This window comes from Heloderma suspectum, chromosome 2, assembly GCF_057233095.1.
Source record: "Heloderma suspectum isolate Gila_16-S chromosome 2, 16-S_ref, whole genome shotgun sequence".
Lineage (NCBI taxonomy): Eukaryota > Metazoa > Chordata > Lepidosauria > Squamata > Helodermatidae > Heloderma > Heloderma suspectum.
Window position 1 is genome coordinate 143,347,073 of NC_139459.1, and position 21,349 is coordinate 143,368,421.

At 44.9% G+C, this 21,349-nt stretch overlaps 2 protein-coding genes and 1 pseudogene across 6 annotated transcripts in view; 1 reads left to right on the top strand and 2 right to left on the bottom strand.

Annotated features, from left to right (window-relative positions):
- The window catches only part of LOC146352896 (protein CFDP2 pseudogene), a 1,048,348-nt pseudogene that overhangs the window by 620,051 nt on the left and 406,948 nt on the right, over positions 1-21,349 (bottom strand). The gene's annotated exons all lie outside the window — the stretch shown is intronic.
- LPAR5 (lysophosphatidic acid receptor 5) lies at positions 1,529-9,593 on the bottom strand. 4 transcript variants are annotated; one of them, XM_084835158.1, is made up of 4 exons: positions 9,265-9,471; positions 6,530-6,636; positions 5,663-5,806; positions 1,529-3,734 (listed from the first exon to the last, which is right to left on the bottom strand). In XM_084835158.1, the coding sequence occupies exon 4, from the start codon at positions 3,463-3,465 to the stop codon at positions 2,347-2,349; it is 1,119 nt and encodes a 372-aa protein (XP_084691284.1). In that variant the 5' UTR covers positions 3,466-3,734; positions 5,663-5,806; positions 6,530-6,636; positions 9,265-9,471; the 3' UTR covers positions 1,529-2,346. The 4 variants fall into 4 exon arrangements, with proteins under 4 accessions (XP_084691284.1, XP_084691281.1, XP_084691282.1 ...); XM_084835157.1 differs by lacking the exon at positions 6,530-6,636 and adding an exon at positions 7,100-7,266 and having other exon boundaries at positions 2,072-3,734; positions 9,265-9,540; XM_084835155.1 differs by lacking the exon at positions 6,530-6,636 and having other exon boundaries at positions 9,265-9,593.
- The window catches only part of LOC146352915 (protein Wnt-4-like), a 30,042-nt gene continuing 15,335 nt past the window's right edge, over positions 6,643-21,349 (top strand). The window contains exons 1-2 of the mRNA XM_084829692.1: positions 6,643-6,658; positions 8,855-8,924. Coding sequence (XP_084685818.1) covers positions 6,643-6,658; positions 8,855-8,924 — 86 coding nt within the window. The remainder of the gene's footprint in view (positions 6,659-8,854; positions 8,925-21,349) is intronic.

Here is a 21,349-nt window from a genome sequence, read left to right on the forward strand (position 1 = left end):
GGTGTTCTAAAAATGTAAACATGCAGATATTGACAGACCTGAGCTTTTAAAAAAATTGACATATTTTTTGTTAATGGTATTGGAGCAAATGTGATACTATTGATGAAGTGATAAAATGAACGCCTTTTTATATTCAAGTAAAAACTACTCACTTTATTGCTGGAATAACACCAAACAAACCGAAAAGAAAGACCTACATCTGAAGTGACTACATCCCTCCCCTTTTAATTCATAACTCAGATGTAGTCTTTCAAATAATTAGGAGCCCTTCTTTCTCTCACTGTATAACAGCTTTCCTCTGAGAAGGGATTCCAGATGGAGGGAGGCTCCTTTCCCACCTGGGACTTCAGTCTTGGTGCCATTAAATGTCACCTGCTGGAGAGCAACGGCAGAGAGGGCTCTTGCCTTCAGACTTGTTAGCTTCCTGGAAACATCTGCTTGGCCACTGTGGAAAGCTAGATAGTGGACTAGACGGACATGTGGTCTGGTCCAGCAGAGGTCTTGCCTTACAAATAATAGCCCTATTTGCATGTTATTGCAGCCAGCGCACTCATGTGCTGAAGCAGGACTGGGGCTGTGCCACTGGCCCCACGTCCGCCATGTTATCCCTGAGCCAGCTGCTCCTGTTGGCCACAGGTTGAGCATGGTTATCTGGAACAGAACCTCTGTAAGTGAGCAGCTGCTTGCACAAGGGTTCGTACTGTTGGGATGTCTGTACAATTGGGTGTCCTGACCGTGTGGATGCCCAATGCACAAGCTAGTGCACAGGGGCTCAAATATCCATGCTCACCACATGGCCATCAGGAGTGGTGGGAATGGATATTTACTTACCCAGGTAGATGGTAACGTTGGGGTCAGCAACTCCTACATCAACTTGTGAGTGTCCTGTGTGCAAGGAATGCAGGAATAGAGTATGTCATGCCAAGTTATTGCAGCCAGCGTTTTCTGTATTCTCAGTTTTCACATGTGATGTGTGGCAATTATTTTTTCATCTTTTCTCAGGGTTTTTGCAGTAAACCAACTGCAGCCCCAGCCTCTACTACAGCCTTTCCCAACCTGGTGCCCTCCAGATGCTTTGGAATTCAAGTCCCATCAGCCCCAGCCAGCATGGCCAATGGTCAGGAATGCTGGGAGTTGTCATCCAAAACATCTGGAGGGCACTAGGAAGGCTGTTGTACAGTATGGACAGACAAAAGCAGTACTTAGGAATTTAAGAGCAACTCTGTCTGTAATTAAATGCTTCCTGTATGCAAGTTCTGCCTATTTTATTGCTGGTAGATTAATGATGAATTCTCCCTTGCTCTTTAATTAGTCTACTTCTGCTCCTCATCAAGGTGTGCATAACTTGGCACTCTTTCTTTAACAAAAATAGAACTATTTTACTAGAAAAGAAAGAAAAAGTGAAAATGTAAGCAAATTAAAATCCCCCCCCCACGCACACATGAAGTAAAAGCTGACCAATTCAGAGTTCATTTATCATTAATCCCCCAGCAATACTGAACAAGAAGTAATAAAATCAACAGCACCTGCAAGGGGAACATTTTTAATGTTGCAGAGAAGGTTTGCTGAAAGGGACATACTTGGACATGGGGATGGGTGTTGGTGGATAATATAGCCCCCATTTTCAGTTCCTCTTCCAGCTTATTGCAGAAAAGCAATGCTTCAGTGGCATCAAAGGGCTCTAGTGTTGAAGAAGCCACCCATGTTCTTCAAGCTGTGTTAGATACTTAGGGAAAGTGCATTGAAAGCCTAGTGTGCTCTGGAGCTTGCTTGAATTCTTAGGTCTTAACTGATTCTTTTTGGTCTCCCTTCAAACCCCAATTGAATTCAGTCCCTTTCTCTTGCATGAAGTCTTTAGCTTAGCCCCTTAGTCCCCATACCCAGCTGACTGCAACTGACTGTTTTTGCTCGCATTTATGGCTTCTGACACTGGCTTTCCCCTCTCTCCCCTGTTGTTGAACTTCAGATTGTAAACTCCTCAGGGCAGGAACATGTCCCATCTCCCCTCCCCCATCTGGCCCCCTTATGTACAGCGATGGTGCAATAAAAGAATCACCACCACCACCACCTTAGAAGGTTCTATTGCAAATATGTGTGTTTACCATGAGACAAAGTGGCAGAATAGCATGCATCATCTTCATAACTATTGTCTTAAAAATATCTAAAATCAATGTCTGAAACTGTCTTCAAAAACATGGAATCACTCTCACTTTACTTTGTTCTAAGGAACTTTATATCTTTGTTTAATCACATTTTCAGTCTGTTTGCTATTCAGAGATTCCTAGCACATACTTTTTGTAATGTCTATTAGCTCCCAACGTCGCTACTCCGGTAGATCATCCATTCTTATATTTCAGAGTCTTCAATGGGGCTGTTCAAAAATATCTTAGGGGCAGTAAATGGCAAACCCTCACAGGGGAGGATCAAGTTCTGTGCTGGGAACTTTTTGGCTCCTGGCTTAGCATGTGATGCTTGGTAGGACTTGCCCCCCATTACGCGAGTCTGAAGTGTTCCCATTTCAGAGTCCCAAGCTTGCCCCTTTCTCAACTTCTTTAAAGTATTTCGGAAGCCCTCTGTGTTGAAGTAGTAGATCAGGGGGTCCAGAGTGCAGTTCATGCTGGCCAACAGCACAGTGACAACAAGGGCCTGGCGCACTGAATCCCGCATAAGTGGCTCAGTCTTGATCACACGGGCCTTCATCATCCCGTACGCTGCCAGAATGATGTTGTAGGGTACAAAGCAGATGATAAAGATGACCAGGTTGACCACAAGCATACGGATTGTCTTCTGCTGGCGCAGGCTGTGCATCCCAGCAGCCCGGCACAGCTTCTGAAAAATTCGGACTGAGCAGTACGTCACGGAAGTCAGAGGCAGGAGAAAGCCAAGGATCTCTGCTAGGATGACCAGGGGGAAGAGCCCTTTCTGCCACAGGCCATCACTGAAGCTTTCAAAGCACAGAGTAATGGTCTCATTTTGCTTGGTACAAGCAGTTGTTCTGTGGACACCAGCAACTGGGACAGAGCCTACCAAAATAAGCACCCAGACAACAAGGCAGAGCAGCCGAGCCACCTTGGGGCGCCGGAGGTGGCGGCAGCGTAGGGGGTAGACAATAGCAACGAAGCGGTCCAGGTTGATGCACATTAGGAAGAGACAGCTACCATACATGTTTATTTGGAAGACTGAGCCAGAAACCTGGCAAAGAAAGGTTCCAAAGGGCCACTCCCCTATAGAATAGTAGTAAATACGGAAGGGCAAAGATATCGTAAAGAGGAGGTCACTCACGGCCAAGTTTAGCATGTAGATGCTCACCACTGACTTGAGCTTCAGGTAGTACAGGAAGATCCAGAGTGCTGCAACATTGAGTAGCAAGCCTGCTGGGAAGATCAGGCTGTACCCAACAAGGTGCAGTCGGTGATTGGCACTGTGATCCTTGCACAGCGCCAGAGTAACATTGCCACCTGGCATGCCTATGAATCACCTGAGAGCTTCACTAGTGCCGTCTAGGATGCTGGGAGAAATGGAGCAAACAGGAGAGCATCTCCCTCAGCAAAAAGGGGCAGACTAGCTGCATAGAACTCGAGTTGATGCTCATCACTTTGCTTCTTAATTCACTTCTTAATTCATTTGCTGCTAGATGGTTGTCCCAGCATTTCTACTTGAACCTCCAGGCCTTAGAAGCCATAGGAGATGTGAATTTGAATGTCTGTGCTGTTCTTGATCACAGAATGATGTGCCTGGAGGAAAGTTAGAAAGGGCATTTTTTAATTGTAGCAAAGACAACTGAGGAATGCAATTGACAATTGTAACAAAGACAATTGAGAAATGCAGAGGCAGGGAGGCAGGGAGGGAGGGAGGAGTGGGTCGGTGGGTGGGTGGGAGAAAAATGCATGGAGGAAGGAAGGAAAAGCAACAAAAGGAAACAGATGTCAAAGACAGCAGAGAAGGTTAGTCGCTAAATATTAAGAAAAACATAGGTTTCTTCAGGTTCTCTGTATTTCTCTAATCATTAGGAGGTAACTACACATTACATGCAAATGGCATTGGCGGCATTCAGGGGGAGTAGGTTGACCAGAAAAGCAGCCCAGGAGGGGTGGTTAGCTCTCTCCCTGCCTCCCATTTCTCCGATCCAAACTGCCGCCTATGAGGTTTTGCCCAGCAGGATTAACAATGCTGGTGTCTTGTGAATCTTGTGGTGGTGGGAACAGCCTCCCTTGTTGCCTCTCCAAGTTCTGGAGGCTGTACGGCAGGGATCCCCAATGCAGTGCCTCTAATGGCACCCACAAATGGGTCTCCAACATGGGCACCCGCATTTTTATTTTTTCCATTTTTTAAATATCCATACATGGATTTCTTTGAAATGCATAAAACCTTCTAGCAATTATACATGGGTTTCAACAAAAGTGGGCCAAATATCCAAATAAGTATCCATTTGAAGTATCCATATGCCACCCACTCAAATACTGAAAGTATTGTAAGGTCTTCAATCCATTGCATTATGGGAGGTGTTTCTCCTTCCAATGTTGTAATATCAGAGTTTTTTAGCTGTCAAAAAAGGATCCATTTATGCTGACCATTTGTTAATTTCCAAGAAGCAGGTAGATAATTTAACAGAGTGTGTACATCGGTGAACATTAAATACTGTTCCAGTACAAAATTTATCTGTGTAATAACCTCCTCCCCAAAAGAAGCAACTACTTGACATTGCCAAAACATATGTTTAAAAGAAGCATTAGCTGCATTGTGCCGCCAGCAATTAGCCAAATTAGACAGTTGCTTATTAAAGAGATGTTGTGGTGTCCAACAGACCTGAAACAAAATTTTTTGCTGAATAACACAAGCCTAAGATCCATAGACGCAACATGTAGACACTAAAGCGGTAATCCATTGATTAGGCATTTTGTGGTGGTGCTCACCACATGGTCTCAAATTTCTAAATGTGACCATGGGTCCAAAATGGTTGGGGACCACTGCTCTAGGGTGTTGCCATCATGGAAAAGATCCTACACCATCTTAAACAGTCTGGGGAGGAGTTGAACTGTCAGATTATTAACTACTTGGACTTTTTCCCCACAAACTTTGGCTTACTCCAGAATCATGGCAACATCATGTGCCAATCCATAGATAGCATAAAACCATGGTTTGCATTTTTACTTCGAGCTATAATTTCTGATTCTGGGGTCCCAGTCAAATTCAAACCATGACACCAAACCATAGTTAAGCTTCCCTAACTGTGGTTGGGTGTAATGTCTGAATTAAACTTTTGTTGAAGCAAATAAGCCATTAAAATACTAGACAATATTTTTTCAGTTCTGACATCCTACTTGTGGAACTCCCAACCTAATAAGGCTGTCCTTCCTACCAATTCTTTGCTAGGGCCCTTTAGGCAACTGGCAAAAACCATTATTTTTAGAAGAGTTTTTATAACCTTTTGGAGCTGAGAGTGGCACTATTGTCCAGAGTTATCCTGGCTTTGGGGCTCTTGTCTTCCTGTGTATAGGCTAGATGCTTGGCAGTTTCCTTTTAACGTGCAGCTTTAAATTACTGGATGTTGCTTTTCCTTTCACTATTATTTACTAACAAAAGTTGATTTGGTAGGACATAACTTTTGATTTAAAAATTTATAGAGAGAGACACATTAAGAATTCACAAGGGGACAACCTACTTGAGAAGGAGCTTCTGTTTTTTCACATGTGTAGCAGAATATAATGAAAGTTGATGCTTCTAGACTCCAGGAGAAGAGGGGTGGGAGTCTTTTTATCTTCTTTTTCATACCATTTCCTGTTTGTTGTTGTTTGGTCTTTTATTCCTGTATGAAAAGATTGATATGCTGTGAAGAAAACTTACTTTTTAAAGTTTAAAAAAAATATATGGTGTGATTCCTTAATGCCTGAGGCAATCAAAATGTAAGGGCACTAGGGCAGGAAAATACAGTAGCCTTCACATTTTGTAGGTGTGTATCTGCAGTATTTTAAGTGAACAGCTAAGAGTTCCATCCTTAAAGGCAGCCTAAAAATAATCTGAAATAAAATAAGTACATGTGATGAACATGTCTTCATAGAGGTACAGTGGTCAGAGAGCTGTAATTAGCTGCCACTTCCTGTTGAATTAACAGTATCAAGCATGAATTCGCCTCTGCATAGTGTATAAAATGGACCTGCCTCTAGGCACTGAGGAAGTTACACTCATACAGGGCACAGTCACGCTGTCTCCTGAAGGCTAGAGCTCTTTTGAACACTGTCTGCATGTTTTCACAATTCTCCATAGCCACAAAGGCAGAAAATGGCTTACATTAAAAACACATACACACCTAGGAACATAGAGAGCTGCCTTATACTCAGGATGTTTCCAGACAGAAAGCATTGTGCAGCTATTCTATCTTTCCCTCCTTAACGGATTTTCTGTGGTAAGGAAAAGGACAGGAGAAGCGGTGGGAAAACACTAGAGGATTATAACTGGAAGATGGCAATATCTGGACGCCCTGTAAAATTCTGTGAATGGGGCAGGGTGATGAGCATGATAAAAGCCTCACCTGGGAGCACCCTCAGTCAGACCCTGGGTCCATCTAGCTCAGTATTGTCTACACTGAGTGGCAGCAGCTCTCCGGGGATTCAGACAAGAAGATTTCCCCAGCTCTCCCTATAGATGCCAGAGATTGAAGGTGGGCCTTTTTGCATACAAAGCATATACTGTAATGCTCTACTACTGAGGTAGAGCCATCCACTTAAATTAAAGCAGTTATTCCAAAAATCCAAGGTATGCATCTGTAAGGCTGCCATGTTTTGAGCCAACTTTGTGTGGCTACTGTACGTTAAGGGCTTCTCCACATGAGCGATTTATTGCACACTCATGATTGGCCACTCATGGAGTTTGCGGGTCCTTTACACAATGTCATCAACCTCCAGGACATCTCCCACGCTTTCCCCTGGTTATCCCACTTTCAAAAAGATCAGAGATAAGTTGAAATAAACTTTAACGTGGCATATCGACAGTGTGTAATGCCAGTGTAGCGCGATAATTCAGCCACTAGATGACACAGTTTCATTGAACATATAGAGGCTTGCCAAGAAAGGAAGTTTTCAATTCCACATCACATGCTCACCATCTAAAGGAGCCCGTCGTAATCTTGCAAAGAAAATGGAAGCCAAAGCCCAGGTAAAGTTGCAGGATTTTAGTCTGGTGCAGAAATGCTCTAAGCCTCTGCACCCTTTATTTCTCCTGTCCCTGGGAGAAAAGGCTCTTGGGAGAAATGCAGCAGCACCAGAGTTGCTAAATAGATGCAAAGGAAGACATGGCTACTGTATGTTTAATACTGGTATAGAGTTTTGGCAGGTGCAGTTTTTCTCATCACAGCATAACAACTGCACTTGAGAGAAGTAAAACTGATAAACATTTAGAACAATAAATGAAAAATGCACCTGTGCCCTAGCTATCAAGGGGAACAAACAGCATGACCATGCCCAGCAAGGTTACCTCCTTCACATCAGGCTGTCTCCACCCAATTTATATCCCAAAAGCATTTGATGAAGCACTGTAAGGAATGATAGGAGGATTACAGAGCATGGCTGAAAGGTATACTTTAATGGCTCACAATCTGGGTTGCTTCTACTTTAGAGCCCTTTAGTGCTGCTGTAGCTTTGCTTTGCCACAGTTAGTTGGAATCTAATGAAAACGGATGTTCTGCAGTTAACTGGCAATCTTGTATAATATTTACCCACAAGTAAGTCACATTCAGCTAAAATCGTTTCCAGTGTTAATTGAAAATCCTGCCCTTTCTGTTGCTTCCTGTTATGCCCAACTGTGGGATTAGTGCTGAATTGCCCCTTTATTGCCTGTCAGATAGCCTTTCTTAATTGCCCCACACAAAGGATTAATTCAGCTTTCATCAGTCTGGTGCCCTCTAGACATGTTGGATTACACCCAGCATGGCCACTGGGGAAGGCTGATTTAATTACTGATTTTCTCTCCTTAAATTTTCTCGTTTCATTTTTAATAGTTAAGTTGTATTATTTCCCTATTAAAAAAGAAAAGAAAGAAAATCAGTCTCTCCCCCCCACACACCCCACTACTAAAGAGGCAATTTATCACTAACCTCCAGGCATGACCAACAGGAAGCAATAAAAAGGGCTGGACTTGCAGACAGAACTATTTATTTAAACCAGAGGTGGGTAATTCATGGCCCTCCAGATGTTTTGGCCTACAACTCTCATCAGTCCTAGACACCATAGTCAATGGTGATGGATTATGGGAGCTGTAGGCCAAAACATCTGGAGGGCTACTAGGTGCCCACCCCTGCTTTAAAGATACAGGAGCTCTGAAAATCCTCAACAGTGCTTTGCCTGTCCACTTTGGACCCCAGGCTATTCAGGGGGAAATTTATCTGTAATCCCCAGTTATAATCAACAGGAAGCAATAAAAAGGACCAGGCCTGGCAACTGAAGTGTTTATTTAAAGGTACAGGAGCTATGAAAATAAATAAATAAATAAATAAATTTATTTTTAAAGCCTCAAGAGGGCTTTGCCTGTCCAATTTGGAAAGGAGGGCAATGCAACTGCATTTTACTGCAAATAAACAAACAAACAATCACTACACATCGGATCTGAAAATACATGGCAGGAAACACTTGAATGCAATAAAATAACAAGGCAGTGTAGATGCTCCGTAAAATGTGAGTGAACAGCCCTGGATATCAGACAGGGATATAAAAGGTGCAATCCTATGCATGTTGAGACAGAAATAGTTCCTACAACTCCCAGCATCCCCTAGCTAGCCATGCTGTCTGGGGGGTGCAGGGAGTTGTTGGATTTATTTTTGTCTGAAAATGCATAGGATTGTGTCCTTAATCTCCTACTGTAGTGGAAGATTTAAAAGGTGAAAGAACAGTATCCAGAGCAAAAGATGGCATCCTCACTGCCTCAGGTACCTGGTGAGTATATGACAGCTTTTCAGATCATGGAGTGAAACATTATCATTTGTTAATGTCTGCAGCTTAGTGCAAACCAAGCCAGTTTTTTCCCTGGTCAATTGTTTTTCCAGAGCAAGCCACCCTTCCCCTCCCCACCCCACCCTGCTGATCTGTTGGCAATCCTCCTGAGATCCCAAATATTTGTTACAGCTACCATTCACAAGCACCAGACTCTAATCCTGTCTCCTTTCTCCATCCACTTCGTATGCTTTACCTCACTTCTTGCATAGCTTTGGGGGAGTTACAGTCTCCTCTTGACCGCTGTGTAATGTTCACAGCAACTGAAGGAATCATGGCTCACCAGCAAAACTGAGCGGCAGATCAGAAGCAGCATGGGTGACATAGGAAATCTCCCAGCCTCGTAGACTTCCCCAGGTCCATCCAGATTATTGCTTTCGTTCACAGAATCTGACAGTTTCCATTTCTTCCGTTAGGGATATTGCTTTTGTTCTTTCTTCCACCCCATGTTTTTCATCGTCTTTCTGTGATATTACTTGGCACTGACAACAACACATGAACTTTGGTTTCAAGAGCTGATAAGCCATGCTAGGCTTCTCATAAAAGCAATAGCAAGAGTGAAGAAGAAGCAACATCCTTTGCATGCTGCTGTGGTTTTATGTTATGAGTAATGAGACAAATAAGGAAGTGAGCTAGTGGTACTTTTTCACACTCTTTCCCAGACCCCTTCCCACTTCCACAGACAACTATCCTACCTTATGCAGGGGAAAAGAGTGCAGAATGAGGCAGAAAAATTAATCATTATCCTGAAAGGCATCAGAGTGTTTGCTGGGTGGGTGTGTCACATAGAGCACATTACACCAAGCCTCCAGCATGGACTCTAGCTCACCTCTCTATGGTTTTCCAGATATGCTTAAGAGGTGCTGCTTTTGACCCTTAACCCACAAATGCTTTGGGCCGAAACACCTCAGAAACTACCTTCCCTCCTTCATACTGTCACAATCAGCTGAGATTGAGCAAGAGAAGGCCCAAGACATGTTGGTGCCAAAGACAGAAAATCCAAATGGTAGTAGTAAGAGCCAGTGTGGTGGTCCTGGGTTCAAATTCCCACTTATCAACAAAGCTTGGCCAGTTACTTTCTCTCAGCCTAACCTCCCACAGAGAGTTGTTCTGTGGATAAAAGTGTGTGTGTGTGTGAGAGAGAGAGAGAGAGAGAGAGAGAGGTGGGGGTGACCATGCATGCTGCCCTGGGCTCTTTGAAGGGTGGGAGATAAATAAGGCCACCTCTGTCTCCATATTAGTGGGCTGGCCTTGCCAAGAGTGCCGTATTCAGCATACCATCCATACACCAAGTTCAAATAGCAAGGGCATGCAGAGAGGTGTTTTTAGTGCTGCCCCCGCAAACAGGTTCCTAGCCAGACATTTTGGCAGTGAGGAGGTACACTGAGCAGGGAGGCAGAAACAATGCAGAACAGTCAGTACCAAAACGCAGGTAGCCTAATTATTTAATTTTATGCAATTTAAAAATAAGTGCCCAAATCCTTGTCAGTCATCCCAGTGCCTTTGCACTGTATATTTTATTTATATCTCCACAAGTAAAAGGAATGAGAGATTCACTGTTGTTTTAACAAGCGGGACCTGCTGTGGCAAAATGTTGTAGTGCAGAGCGTTCTTCCTGCTCATGGTCCCAGCCAGCCATGCCCTCCTCCACAATACTCCATCTCATCTCCCTCTTTTCTGTCCTCCCCCCAGCCCCACCAAATAGTCATTCAGAATTCCATGCCCACAGAGCATGTTCAGTCCTCATTGGTCCGTTTGGTTCTCCCCGCCTCTTAGAATTTTTTTCTTTCTTTCCTAAAAAGTACTTGTACATTTGTAAACCGTTGGGCTGCCCTGAACTTAATAATACCATACTCTTGTATGTGGATGGTGCTATTTTGGCTACATGAGGACCAATGCTTAGAGATCGCTATTAGCATATTGGATGAAAGTGGAAAATTCTGGGAAGAGGCCTAGAATACCCTTGAGGGCGCTAAATCCCCACACACACACACCCCTCTGGCTACATCTTTACCCATGATTGTGGAATCCCTTTCTCCAAGATGTACATCATATTCTCAGACTACATTTTCAGTAGCCAGGATTCATCAGGTGTGGAGTACCTTTAATATAATTGCGTATTTTGTTTGTGTGAGCGTGTTGTTTTGAACAGTTACCTGCTCTTTGGAAAAATGGAACAAGCAGCTTTTCACCAGAGTGGGAGAAAATGGGTGGATAAGAGGGGGGAGCGGTAACGGAAAAGCCAGCTCCAACCCCCTTGGTTTCTCTTGAGCAAGCACATATTATTATTGTTGTTATTGTTATTATTTATTACATTTCTATACCACCCCATTGCCAAAGCTCTCAAAGCAGTTTACAAAGATTAAAAACCATTAAAAATACAGTATACAAAGTTTTAAAACCATTTACATAAAAACACATAAACAGACAGTAGATATATAGACAACATATATCTAAAACAACTTTAAGCAATCAACATGACCATAAGACAAATCCAGGACCTGATTAAACTCATTGTATGCTGCCAAATGCATGAGAAAAAGGAAGGTCTTGACCTGGCGCCAAAAGCTAACGATGTTGGCACCAAGCAGGGCTCACTGGGGAGATCATTCCATAATTGGGGGGGGGGGCACCACTGAGAAGGCCCTCTCCCTTGTTGCTGTCTTCCGAGCCTTCCCCAAATTAGGCACCTGGTGGAGGACCTTAAGATGCGGAGTGTAGTGTACGGGTAGGTTCATGATGGGACAGATGCACTGTCAAATATTGCAGTCCCAAACCGTGTAAGGTTTTTTAGGTTAAACCAGCATGTTGAATCGGGCTCAGAAATATACAGGCAGCCAGTGCAAGTGGGTCAGTCTTATGTGTTCGGACCTTCTAGTCCCTGTTATCAATCTGGCCGCTGCATTTTGCACAAGCTGCAGCTTCTGAACCATCTTCAAAGGCTGCCCCATGTAGAGTGCATTGCAGTAATCCATGTTTTGCCAGGAGGGCTCCTAGCACTAACAAAAGGCATTGTACAGCTATTCCGTGATGGATAAAGGACTGAAGAAGTGATGGGAAAACATGGGAGGGTTATGAGTGGATGACATTGTCATCTGGACTCCCTGTAAAATTCTGTGAATGAGGCAGTGCTACTGCATAATACAAGCTTTGTCTGGAAGCACCCTGAATCCACACACAGTGCCAGGGGAGAGAAGGAAGAAAGGCTTCTCGTTTTCACCTTTTCCATGAATGAATTATTGCCCTGTTGCATACATGCTATCCTATTTGATTGGATCCTTGGTCCAATTACGGAGTTGCCATGCTGACAGCTTCTGTCTTCAGAGGGTAGAAGAAGGAATGAGCAGATCAGCCATCCTTGACTTCATTTTGACCAATTGGAAGAGTTAGTTGATAAGGTGAAAGTAGCAGGAGCTTTGGGGGAAAGTGACCACGTGGTGTCAGAGTTCTTCATTTTAAGGACAACTAAAGTTGAGTGTTGTCAAACGTGTACCTTGGACTTCAGGAAAGCTGATTTTAGTAAACTCAAAGCAATGATAGGTAGGATTCCATGGCAGGAAAACCTAATAGGAAGAGATGTTCACGGGGATTGAGAGTTCCTAAAAAAGGAGATGCTAAAGGCACAATCCCAGAGGGGAAAAATAGAAGACTACAGAAGTCAATGTGGCTACACAAAAAGCTAAACAATTGTCAGGAGCGCCCTAGCAGCCTCTTTCAGTACACTCCAATAGCCAACTCAAGACACAGACAAAAGGATTCTTTTCAAGGCTTTAATCCTTTTACAACTTAATGACTCTTTCAGATGCTAATCACCAGCGACTAAGCAATGAACAGAAGAGTAGCCTATGCTCCGGGTAGGCAGTTGATCCCTGTTTGAAGGAGAATCACGAGAAGACCCTGAACTTATGGGCTAGGGAGAGATCCTCCCTCTTTCCCTTGGGTCCACGGGAGGCGGCCGTTGCTTGCGCGCCAAATGGGCGCTACGCCTCCTTTCCGCGCCCTCCATTGCTCGTCGCTCCCTGCATCTGTGTCGAGTATTTAGCAAGCCCCCCTCCCGCACTCTCTCACTGCCAGGGTCACTATCTATCTCAGGAATGCCGGCAGGAGGAATCTCTGCCAGCTGCTGCGCCTGTGAGGGATGAGCTGGCTCCTCTCCCACGGATTGCTGATCCTCCTCAGAATCAGAACTGCTCTGGGGTTCTATCGGCTCAGTTTCCACCCTGACAACAATGTTCTGAAAACAAAAAAGGACACACATAAGAGGTTACTAAGGAGGTATACACTACTTACAGACAGATAGCCCGGGATTGCAGGGATGGACCTGGTTTGCATGATACAGCTGGCTCATTGTGTGCTATTTAACCCAGGGGTCCCCAACCCCCAGGCCGCAGACCGGTACCGGTCCGTGGCCTGTTAGGGACCAGGCCACAGTAGGGGTGTGGGAACCCCCCCTTACCTTGGGTCCCTGGCCAGCTCCACTCTGCAGCGAGTCCGCAGAGCTGCCGGCCGGCTCCGGCCCTGTTCTTTGCAGTAATAGCCTATTACTGCAAAGAACAGGGACGTAAATGGTGTCCGCTATGCGGACGCCATTTGCGGCCCAGTGGCCGGAAGTCCTCCCCTGGCCAGAACCGGATGGCAGTTCCACGGCAAGTCCAGGGCTGGCGAGGAGTGGGGGGGAGGGACAGATTGCCCTCCCTCCGTGGACCCAAGGTAAGAGGGGTTCCCACACCCCTACTGCGGCCCGGTCCCATCACACCCCCACGGACCGGTCCATGGTCCCAAAAAGGACTGCTGATTTAACCCACTCTGATCTGCAGTGTGTGCACCTGCAGTTTTGAATATGCAACCCCCGATCAGGGCAATCAGTGTCCTGATGAATGTCATGTGAACCCAGCGATTGTGGGTTATTTGATTAGTACTCCCCTCGATTAGTAGTAGGCACACAACACGTCTCATTGTGGGTTAAATAAACCATGATGCTTTGGCCATTTCAGCCAAATGAGCCCATGGTGTCAGGAAGGCTAAAGCTCAGAATGAGCTGAGGTTGGTGAGGGAATGCTAAGAATATGTTAGAATATGTTCAAAGTTAAAAGGGAACAAAAGTAATAGTGGAACAGCTTCTCAGTGGAGATTGCAAAATGCTGACAGGTGACACAGAAAAGGCAGAACTACTCAGCAACTATTTTGGCTCAATATTCTCCCAAAAGAGGATCTGCATCCCATCTGGCAAATGTGACAAACAGGTTGAAAGGGTAGGAGTGCAGTTTGAGGTTGACAGAAAGATTGTCAGGGAATATCCAAGCACCTTAAATGAATTCATGTCCCCAGGTCCAGATGAATTGCATCCTAGTGTGTTGAAGGAGCTAGGGACTCCTGGAAATTCTATCTATTATTTTTGAGAAATCCTGGAGAACAGATGAAATACCAGAGGAGGGCAACTTATAGAATTATAGTGGAATTGTAGCCCATTCAATTTGACTTCAATACCTGGGAAGATTCTAGAACAGATTATAAGGTGCTCAACCTGGTTTGCAGGTACAGTAATGGCAATTCCTGGGTTGTTTAACCCAGGAATTCCTGATATCTAGAGGGCGCACGCTCTCTCCCATGCTATCATTGCTTCCGCTTTCAATTAACAACCAAGAAATGCCCCGTGTCATCTGAACCCAGAAACTCTAGGTTCTTTGGGTTTAAACAACTCAGGGAGGATCTTCATGACAACAGAATGAGAAGCGCATTGGAGTATTATCTGGATTTTCATGGAATCAGCTTTGGTCCGTCAGGGACACACGAAGCAAGAAAAGCAGAGTACCTTAAAAATCCAGTTTTCACAGGTCACACAGTGCTTGAAAGGAACATACTTCTGGGTGGGGTGGGGTGGGGTGGGGTGAGGGAGTAGAACTGGCAGGGGCTGCTCAGCCAATGAGAGAGGCTTGTTTCCCACCCCTGTCCAGGCCCCCCCTTGCTACTACATTATTATTATGAATGGAGATAAACTAATTCACAATTCTGAAGACCAGAAACAACACTAAAAAGGCAGGCTAGATATTCGCTCCCCATGAGAGCCCCCCACCATTGCAAATAAGCCCCATTCCAGCAAACAGTCAGGGAATTCTAGCTGCAACCCCACTTTTTCCTTCTCTGGCCACTTCTCCCTGCTCGCAATGACAGGCTTCTCTGCTCCTGTGGATCCTGAGACTGCAGTAGATCATTACTGCGGTAAAGCCCTTATGCGGATTTGTTTAATGCCAAAGGAAAGAGGAGAATAGGGGGAAATGCTCACTTTTCCCTGAAGAAGCCAAAACCCCCAATTATCCAGTGCAGCATCTGAAGACTCCCCATTAGAACATCTCACCACCCCAATTTCGCTTCATTCCAGCAAACTGTTGTGGAGTTATTCCTCTACCCTCTTTCTCCCAATGTGTGCACATTTCCCTGAAGAAGCCAAAATCCCCAATTCTCCAGTGCAGCACCTGAAGGCTCCCCCTGAGAGCATCCCACCACCCCAATTTCACCCTATTCCAGTAAACTGTCACAGTTATAGCTTCCACCAGCACCACCGAATTAAAGAAAAACAGTGTACAGAAAAATAACAGATTAAAAGTACTCTGCAAAAATGTGGCTTCCCCACAGGTAAACTCTGGGGTGGCTGTGGACTGACTACAATGCCATCTGCTGCAAAGAACCTCCAAACGGCCCCAATCTGCAGCAAATCACACATGAAGACAGGCAGATGAATTATAAGTATAATTTCTCAGAATTAATTCATGGCTTGTTGTTTATTTATTTATTTACAATATTTATACACCACTCCACATCAAAGATTTCAGAGCGGTGAACAGCAAGATAAAAGAATAAAATCGCATAATTAAAACAATTAAAGCATTTTAAAAGAACAGCTTCTGAACATAAACTGTGGCTGGTCTCTCAGGGAAAGCCTCTCGGAGTAACAACGTCTTCAGGAGGCGCCGAAAGCAACATTGGTGCCTGCATGACCTCCAAAGTCATGGAGTTCCACAGGAAGGGGGCCACTGCTGTGAAGGCTGTCTTCCAGGTGGACTCCACCTGGACCACAGGTCCATGTGGAACCACCAGGTTGGGTTTACTCTGGGTTGTTTAAGCCCAAAACAACTGAGAGTTCCTGGGTTTAGATGTCATGATAACAACCCAGGAACAATGCATTCCTGGGTTGTTAATTGAACGAATAAGTGACCAGTGCACAGAAGGCAGAACACTTGCTCACTGCTGCTTGACTCCGACAACCCATGGTCAAAACAATCCATGACTGGGTTTGGATGACACGTTAACCCATGATGGTCCTAAGTAATCCATGATGGCTCAGCTTGTCATCTTTTCCACACCCACGGTGAGTTATTTCCCCCAAATGAGCCACCTTGGGAAACCACGGTTTGCAGTAAGGGATATTTTACCTATGGTGGGTTAGCTTGTCGTCTGTCACACCAGCTGGGTTGCAGACATCACCTACAAAATCACTCAGCAAAGGCATCCAAAATGCTGCTGCCATTCTGCTCTTCTCAAGCAATCACTGAGCAAACTTATTTTCCTGCCATACTCAGCTGTGTCTCCAGCTCCAAATCAGGTTCCCCACCCCTCCACGCAGTTCCCAAATGGTTTCACGTGTGGATAAATACTCACTTTTTCATGAAAATGCAAAGTCCCGCATTTATCCAGTAGTTCATGTGGTGGCTCCCCATAAGAGGAGCCTGTATATTACATTTTGTCCCATTCCTGCAAATCACACACACCCCGTTTTTGGTGCAGTGTAAGCATCCCTCTGTTCCAGTCAGGCCACCCCTTCTCAACTCAGCAGAGGAGGAGGGGGTAGGGGTGGGAAGGGAAGGGAAGCAAACAGTTTGTTTCACATGTGGACAAATCCTCACTCTTCCATGAAAATGCAAAGTCCCGCATTTATCCAGCAGTGCATGTGGTCACTTCCCATAAGGGGAACCTGTATATTAAATTTTGTTCAATTTCTGCAAACTTTCAAGGAGTTAGAGCCCCCCCCCCCTTTGTTGCACATGGAAGTTGAAAGGAAACCCAGCAAAGGACTGAAAATCCACAAAGGAAGCTGCCCGGCCGGGCAAGAGGACTGCAGATGGAGGAGGGGTGAGGAGAGGGAACATAATCTATACTGCATAGCTTATTTTTCCGAATCTGTGACGGGGCACAGTAGGCTATTTGCAAAGTAAACTACCGTGTGTAGCTTATAAACCACCATGGCTTAACGTGATGCGTGAACAGCTCCCATGGGTTGTTGTTATGTGTGATTTGGGCCAGGCACCTTGACACTAACACAGTGATCACTGGAAGCCAGCATGGATTTGTAAAGAACAAGTCCTGCCAGACTAATCTTATTTCATTTTTTGATCAGGTAACTTCCTTAGTAGATCATGGAAATGCTGTGGACATAATATATCTTGATTTCAGCAAGGCATTTGACAAAGCGCTCCATTAAATTCTGATTAGCAAGCTAGTTAAATGTGGGCTGGATGACACTATTACTAGGTGGATCCACAGTTGGCTGAAGAACCAAACTTTAAGCCAGTTCTATGTATGCAGCAGAATGATGTGGTAGAGTCCTGGGACGTTAGAATATATCATACGACTTCAGTTTGCAGATGAGGAATGACATTTCTCATTGCTCCCCTATGTATAGACAAGATTCTCTGCAAGTAGAAAACTAATATATCTGGTAAAGTTCTAGCCCAACATTCCCTGTTGTTCTGATTTCTACTTGCATGGGTTTCTTAAAAAAAAAAAATGGAGGGGCACATTCAAAAATGTAACATCCACAGCTGCTATCTGAAGTGGTACAATCCATTCTACAGCCACATTCCCCTTCAAGTTGTCCTCTGAACCTCTCACAGGAGGGAAAGCTCCCCTTGAGAGGTCAATTAGGACTTCCCATAAGCTAATGTATCAGTGTGGGGGCTGGGGGAGACTCCTCAACTCCACTGTATTTCATTTTGCAAGCCTTTGCCTATTGGACCTTCTCTCCTCTTGTTTGTCTTTCTCACTCTCTGTATGTTTCTTGTTCTACTGGTGCTACCTCCTCATTCAAAGGGTGACACTCCAGGGGATATATATGTTCCTGCCATCCATAAATTCTGAGAGGATACAAAGGTATCCCAGCCAGTGATCTCATCCAATTTCATTTTAGTGCCTTCCTTTTTTGAGCTAAGCCCTTTTCCCTGCTCCCTTGTTGCTGGGATCTTTGTTCTTCTCTCTTGCAGTGCCTTTTCAAGAATCCAGACCTTTAAAAGCCTTGAAGGGGAGAAGCTGTCAGGGCATGGCTACAAACAGCCTAAAACTTTTTCTGTGGAAGCTCGCAAGAAAGCAATAATGGCCAAAAACGTGGGTGGAGGGTGCACAGGCTACAGAAGGCCGTTGCAGATGATGAGGCACTTATATAGCACATTTCAGATGTTCAGAGTACATGCATTAACTCAATATGCCTTAAGAATGTACAAATATCCCCGCTGGATCAGACCAAGAGTCCATCTTGTCCAGCACTCTGTTTCTAATAGTGGCCATCAGATGCCCCTGGGAAGCCCATGAGCAAGACAGGAGCCCCCTCCCAATTGTGTTCCCTCCACCCAGCAACTGCTGTTCAAAGCTATCCTGCTCCTGATCATAGAGGTTCCATTCAGTTATTGTGAGTAATAGTCCTTGTCAGACTGATCCTACATTCATGTATCTAATCCTTTTTGAAAACCACCTAAGCTGATAGCCAGCACCACATCTTGTGGCAGTAAATTCCATAAGCGAATTTAACATTGTGTTTTGTTTTGTTTTTAAGAAATACTTCCTTTTGTCTGTTCTGAAGCTAGGCTACTGCCAACACATTTCATTGGATGGCCTTGCACTAGTATTATGAGAGGGAGAAAAAATTTCTCTCTGTGCTTTCATAATTTTTAAAGCTCTTATCATATCCCTCTAGACTAGATTTGGCTAGATTTGAACCTGGGATGTCCTGTCTCCCGGCTCCCACTCCTAGGCACTAAATTACACAATTTGCCTGAGAGAACCTAGCTACAGAACTCCCGCTGCAGGCCTTCCAAAAGGAAATATTTAAAAGAAATGTTGCAACATCTCAACAAGAAGTTACATACTGGCCTTTGGGGATGAAATGGCACTCACTAACAAGTGTCAGGAGTGACCCCCCGCCCTGCAAATGGGAGGCGTTTTAAATTAGGGTTGCTCAGAGTCCTACGAAGCTGAGAGCTAACCAAGGCCCACAACTTTGCTGGGGCCACGAGCTTTGCTATGGGGGACCCTTGAGAATGCCAACCTATTTGTGCTGTGAATTCAAAATTCAGATTTACCTACCTCTTACGTCCTATCAGCCCCAGAGGTGTGTAGTTGCTGGCGTAGTAGCAAAAAAGGCCCACACTGTGTCCGGTCTTCACTCCTCAGGGAAAGCAGCAAGAGTGCCCAAGTTTCTTCAACCCCTTGCCTGAGCTGGCAGCAGGTAAAACCAGACTACTGGGGTGTGTCAGGGTGTGTTGGGAGCTGCAGATCCCAACATGTCTCTGGGACTAGGCGTTTATGATATCTGAAAAATAATAATAATCAGCTACTGTACCTTATGGAGAGCTATACCCTCCAACATATCTCTGATGAGAACAGAGATAGTTGCCTTGTCCATACAGAGATAGTTGCCTTGTTCTCTTCCTCCCTGAAGGCTCTTCCCCACATAGTACTTACATAACGCTGAAATAGACAATTCTATATCAGAATATCGTATTTAACAATTCAAAGTAAACCTAATTAACTACAGCATATGAAATGGCAGGTTGAACACTACATGGTGCCTTGGCATTCATGCACATGTAGCTGTATGAATGTGTGCCAAAAACAAGATGCATTCCTACCCCACTCTGACATTTAACTTCCAAAGCCCTTGGGAGGAAACCTGAGGAACATAGGCAGCACTAGCAATTCACACTAGCAACATTTTTAAAAGGCATCCAAAATGTGGGGCTGCCCTGGAGAAATAGAGACTCTTGGAACATATGCCATGATCTGAAGAAAAACAGAGGGAATGAGGCCTTAGGAGGCCAAGGGGACCCGGGGGATAGGACTATAACAATATGGAAGAACTGCTGGATTCCACCTGAGTGGGGTGTGCATCCTGGGAGGGACCAGGAAGTAGTTAAGGGCAATACCCACTGCTTCCGGCCTGAGGAGAGAGAGGCCACTGCCTGAGGGAGCACAGTGCAAAGGCTTTGTTTGAATAAAAATCGCAGGTTTGTTTGGAAGGCAGAGACTGTGAGTCTGTGGGGTGCAGTCCACCAACTTTGAAGCAAAGACTGTGGTAGCCTCTCGAGTTGTACTATACTGTACAGTACAATAAGAAGATGTGCCAGCATTTTGTTGTTTTCCCCCAGCCCCCCAGGAACAAAAAGAATCTGAAGGTCTTTGCACAATCAACTGCACAAGCCTCACGGAAATGAATGAATATTGCCTGATCAATTTGAAATTTGAGTGTCTGTGTAATGCCTGAGCTCTGTTTGTTATGCATAATGTTTCCACTTGTACATATCAGGCTGCCAAAACTAAAGAAGCTTTTGTCTGATATCACTTAGCCAGAAAGATGCAATGTGAGTAATATGGTTTTTATTCCCTTCTGAATCACATATTCCTTATAGCCTGTTGTTGGTATGGCTAGAGCTAAGATAATTAGTTGTAATAAGGCTGTATTGGTAGGGGCTGCGGTGGCTTAGTGGTTAAGACGCTGAACTGCAGACTGGAAGGTTGGCTGGCAGGTCAGCAGTTCAAGACCCGAGTGCTGCCTGACGGAGTGAGCTCCTGTCTTCAGTCCCAGCTTCTGCCAACCTAGCAGTTCGAAAGCAAGAAATTGCAAGTAGATAAATAGGTACCGCCTTGGCGGGAAAGGTAACAGCGTTCCGTGCACCTCGGTGTTCAGTCATGCCGGCCACATGACCACAGAAGCGTCTTCGGACAGCGCTGGCTCTTCGGCTTAGAAACGGGGATGAGCACCGCACCCTAGAGTCGGACACGACTGGTTGGGGACACCTTTACCTTTTTTTTTTAAGGCTGTAATACCTTTACCTTTTTTTTTTAAGGCTGTATTGACCATGCAAAACAGATTAGATTTTATCTACTGGCAAAATAAAATGTCATAATTTTAAAGAGAGCCATTCCCCCCCCACGGCCCACCATCTGTCCCTCCTGAGCCCCTTCCCCTGGCTGTTCCTGTTTCCTCAGGCATCGTTAGTGATGTTTGCTTGTTGCTAGCCTGGTTGCCCTTTTTCAACACCTCACAGCACTGCTGGGAAAGGCTGAGGCAGCAGGCAGCAGGGCAGCCAGCCCAGGCCACATGC

What these genes read in the sequence shown, in the direction of transcription:
- LPAR5 (XM_084835155.1), bottom strand. Translation starts at nt 3,465, where the DNA reads ATGCCAGGTGGCAATGTTACTCTGGCGCTGTGCAAGGATCACAGTGCC.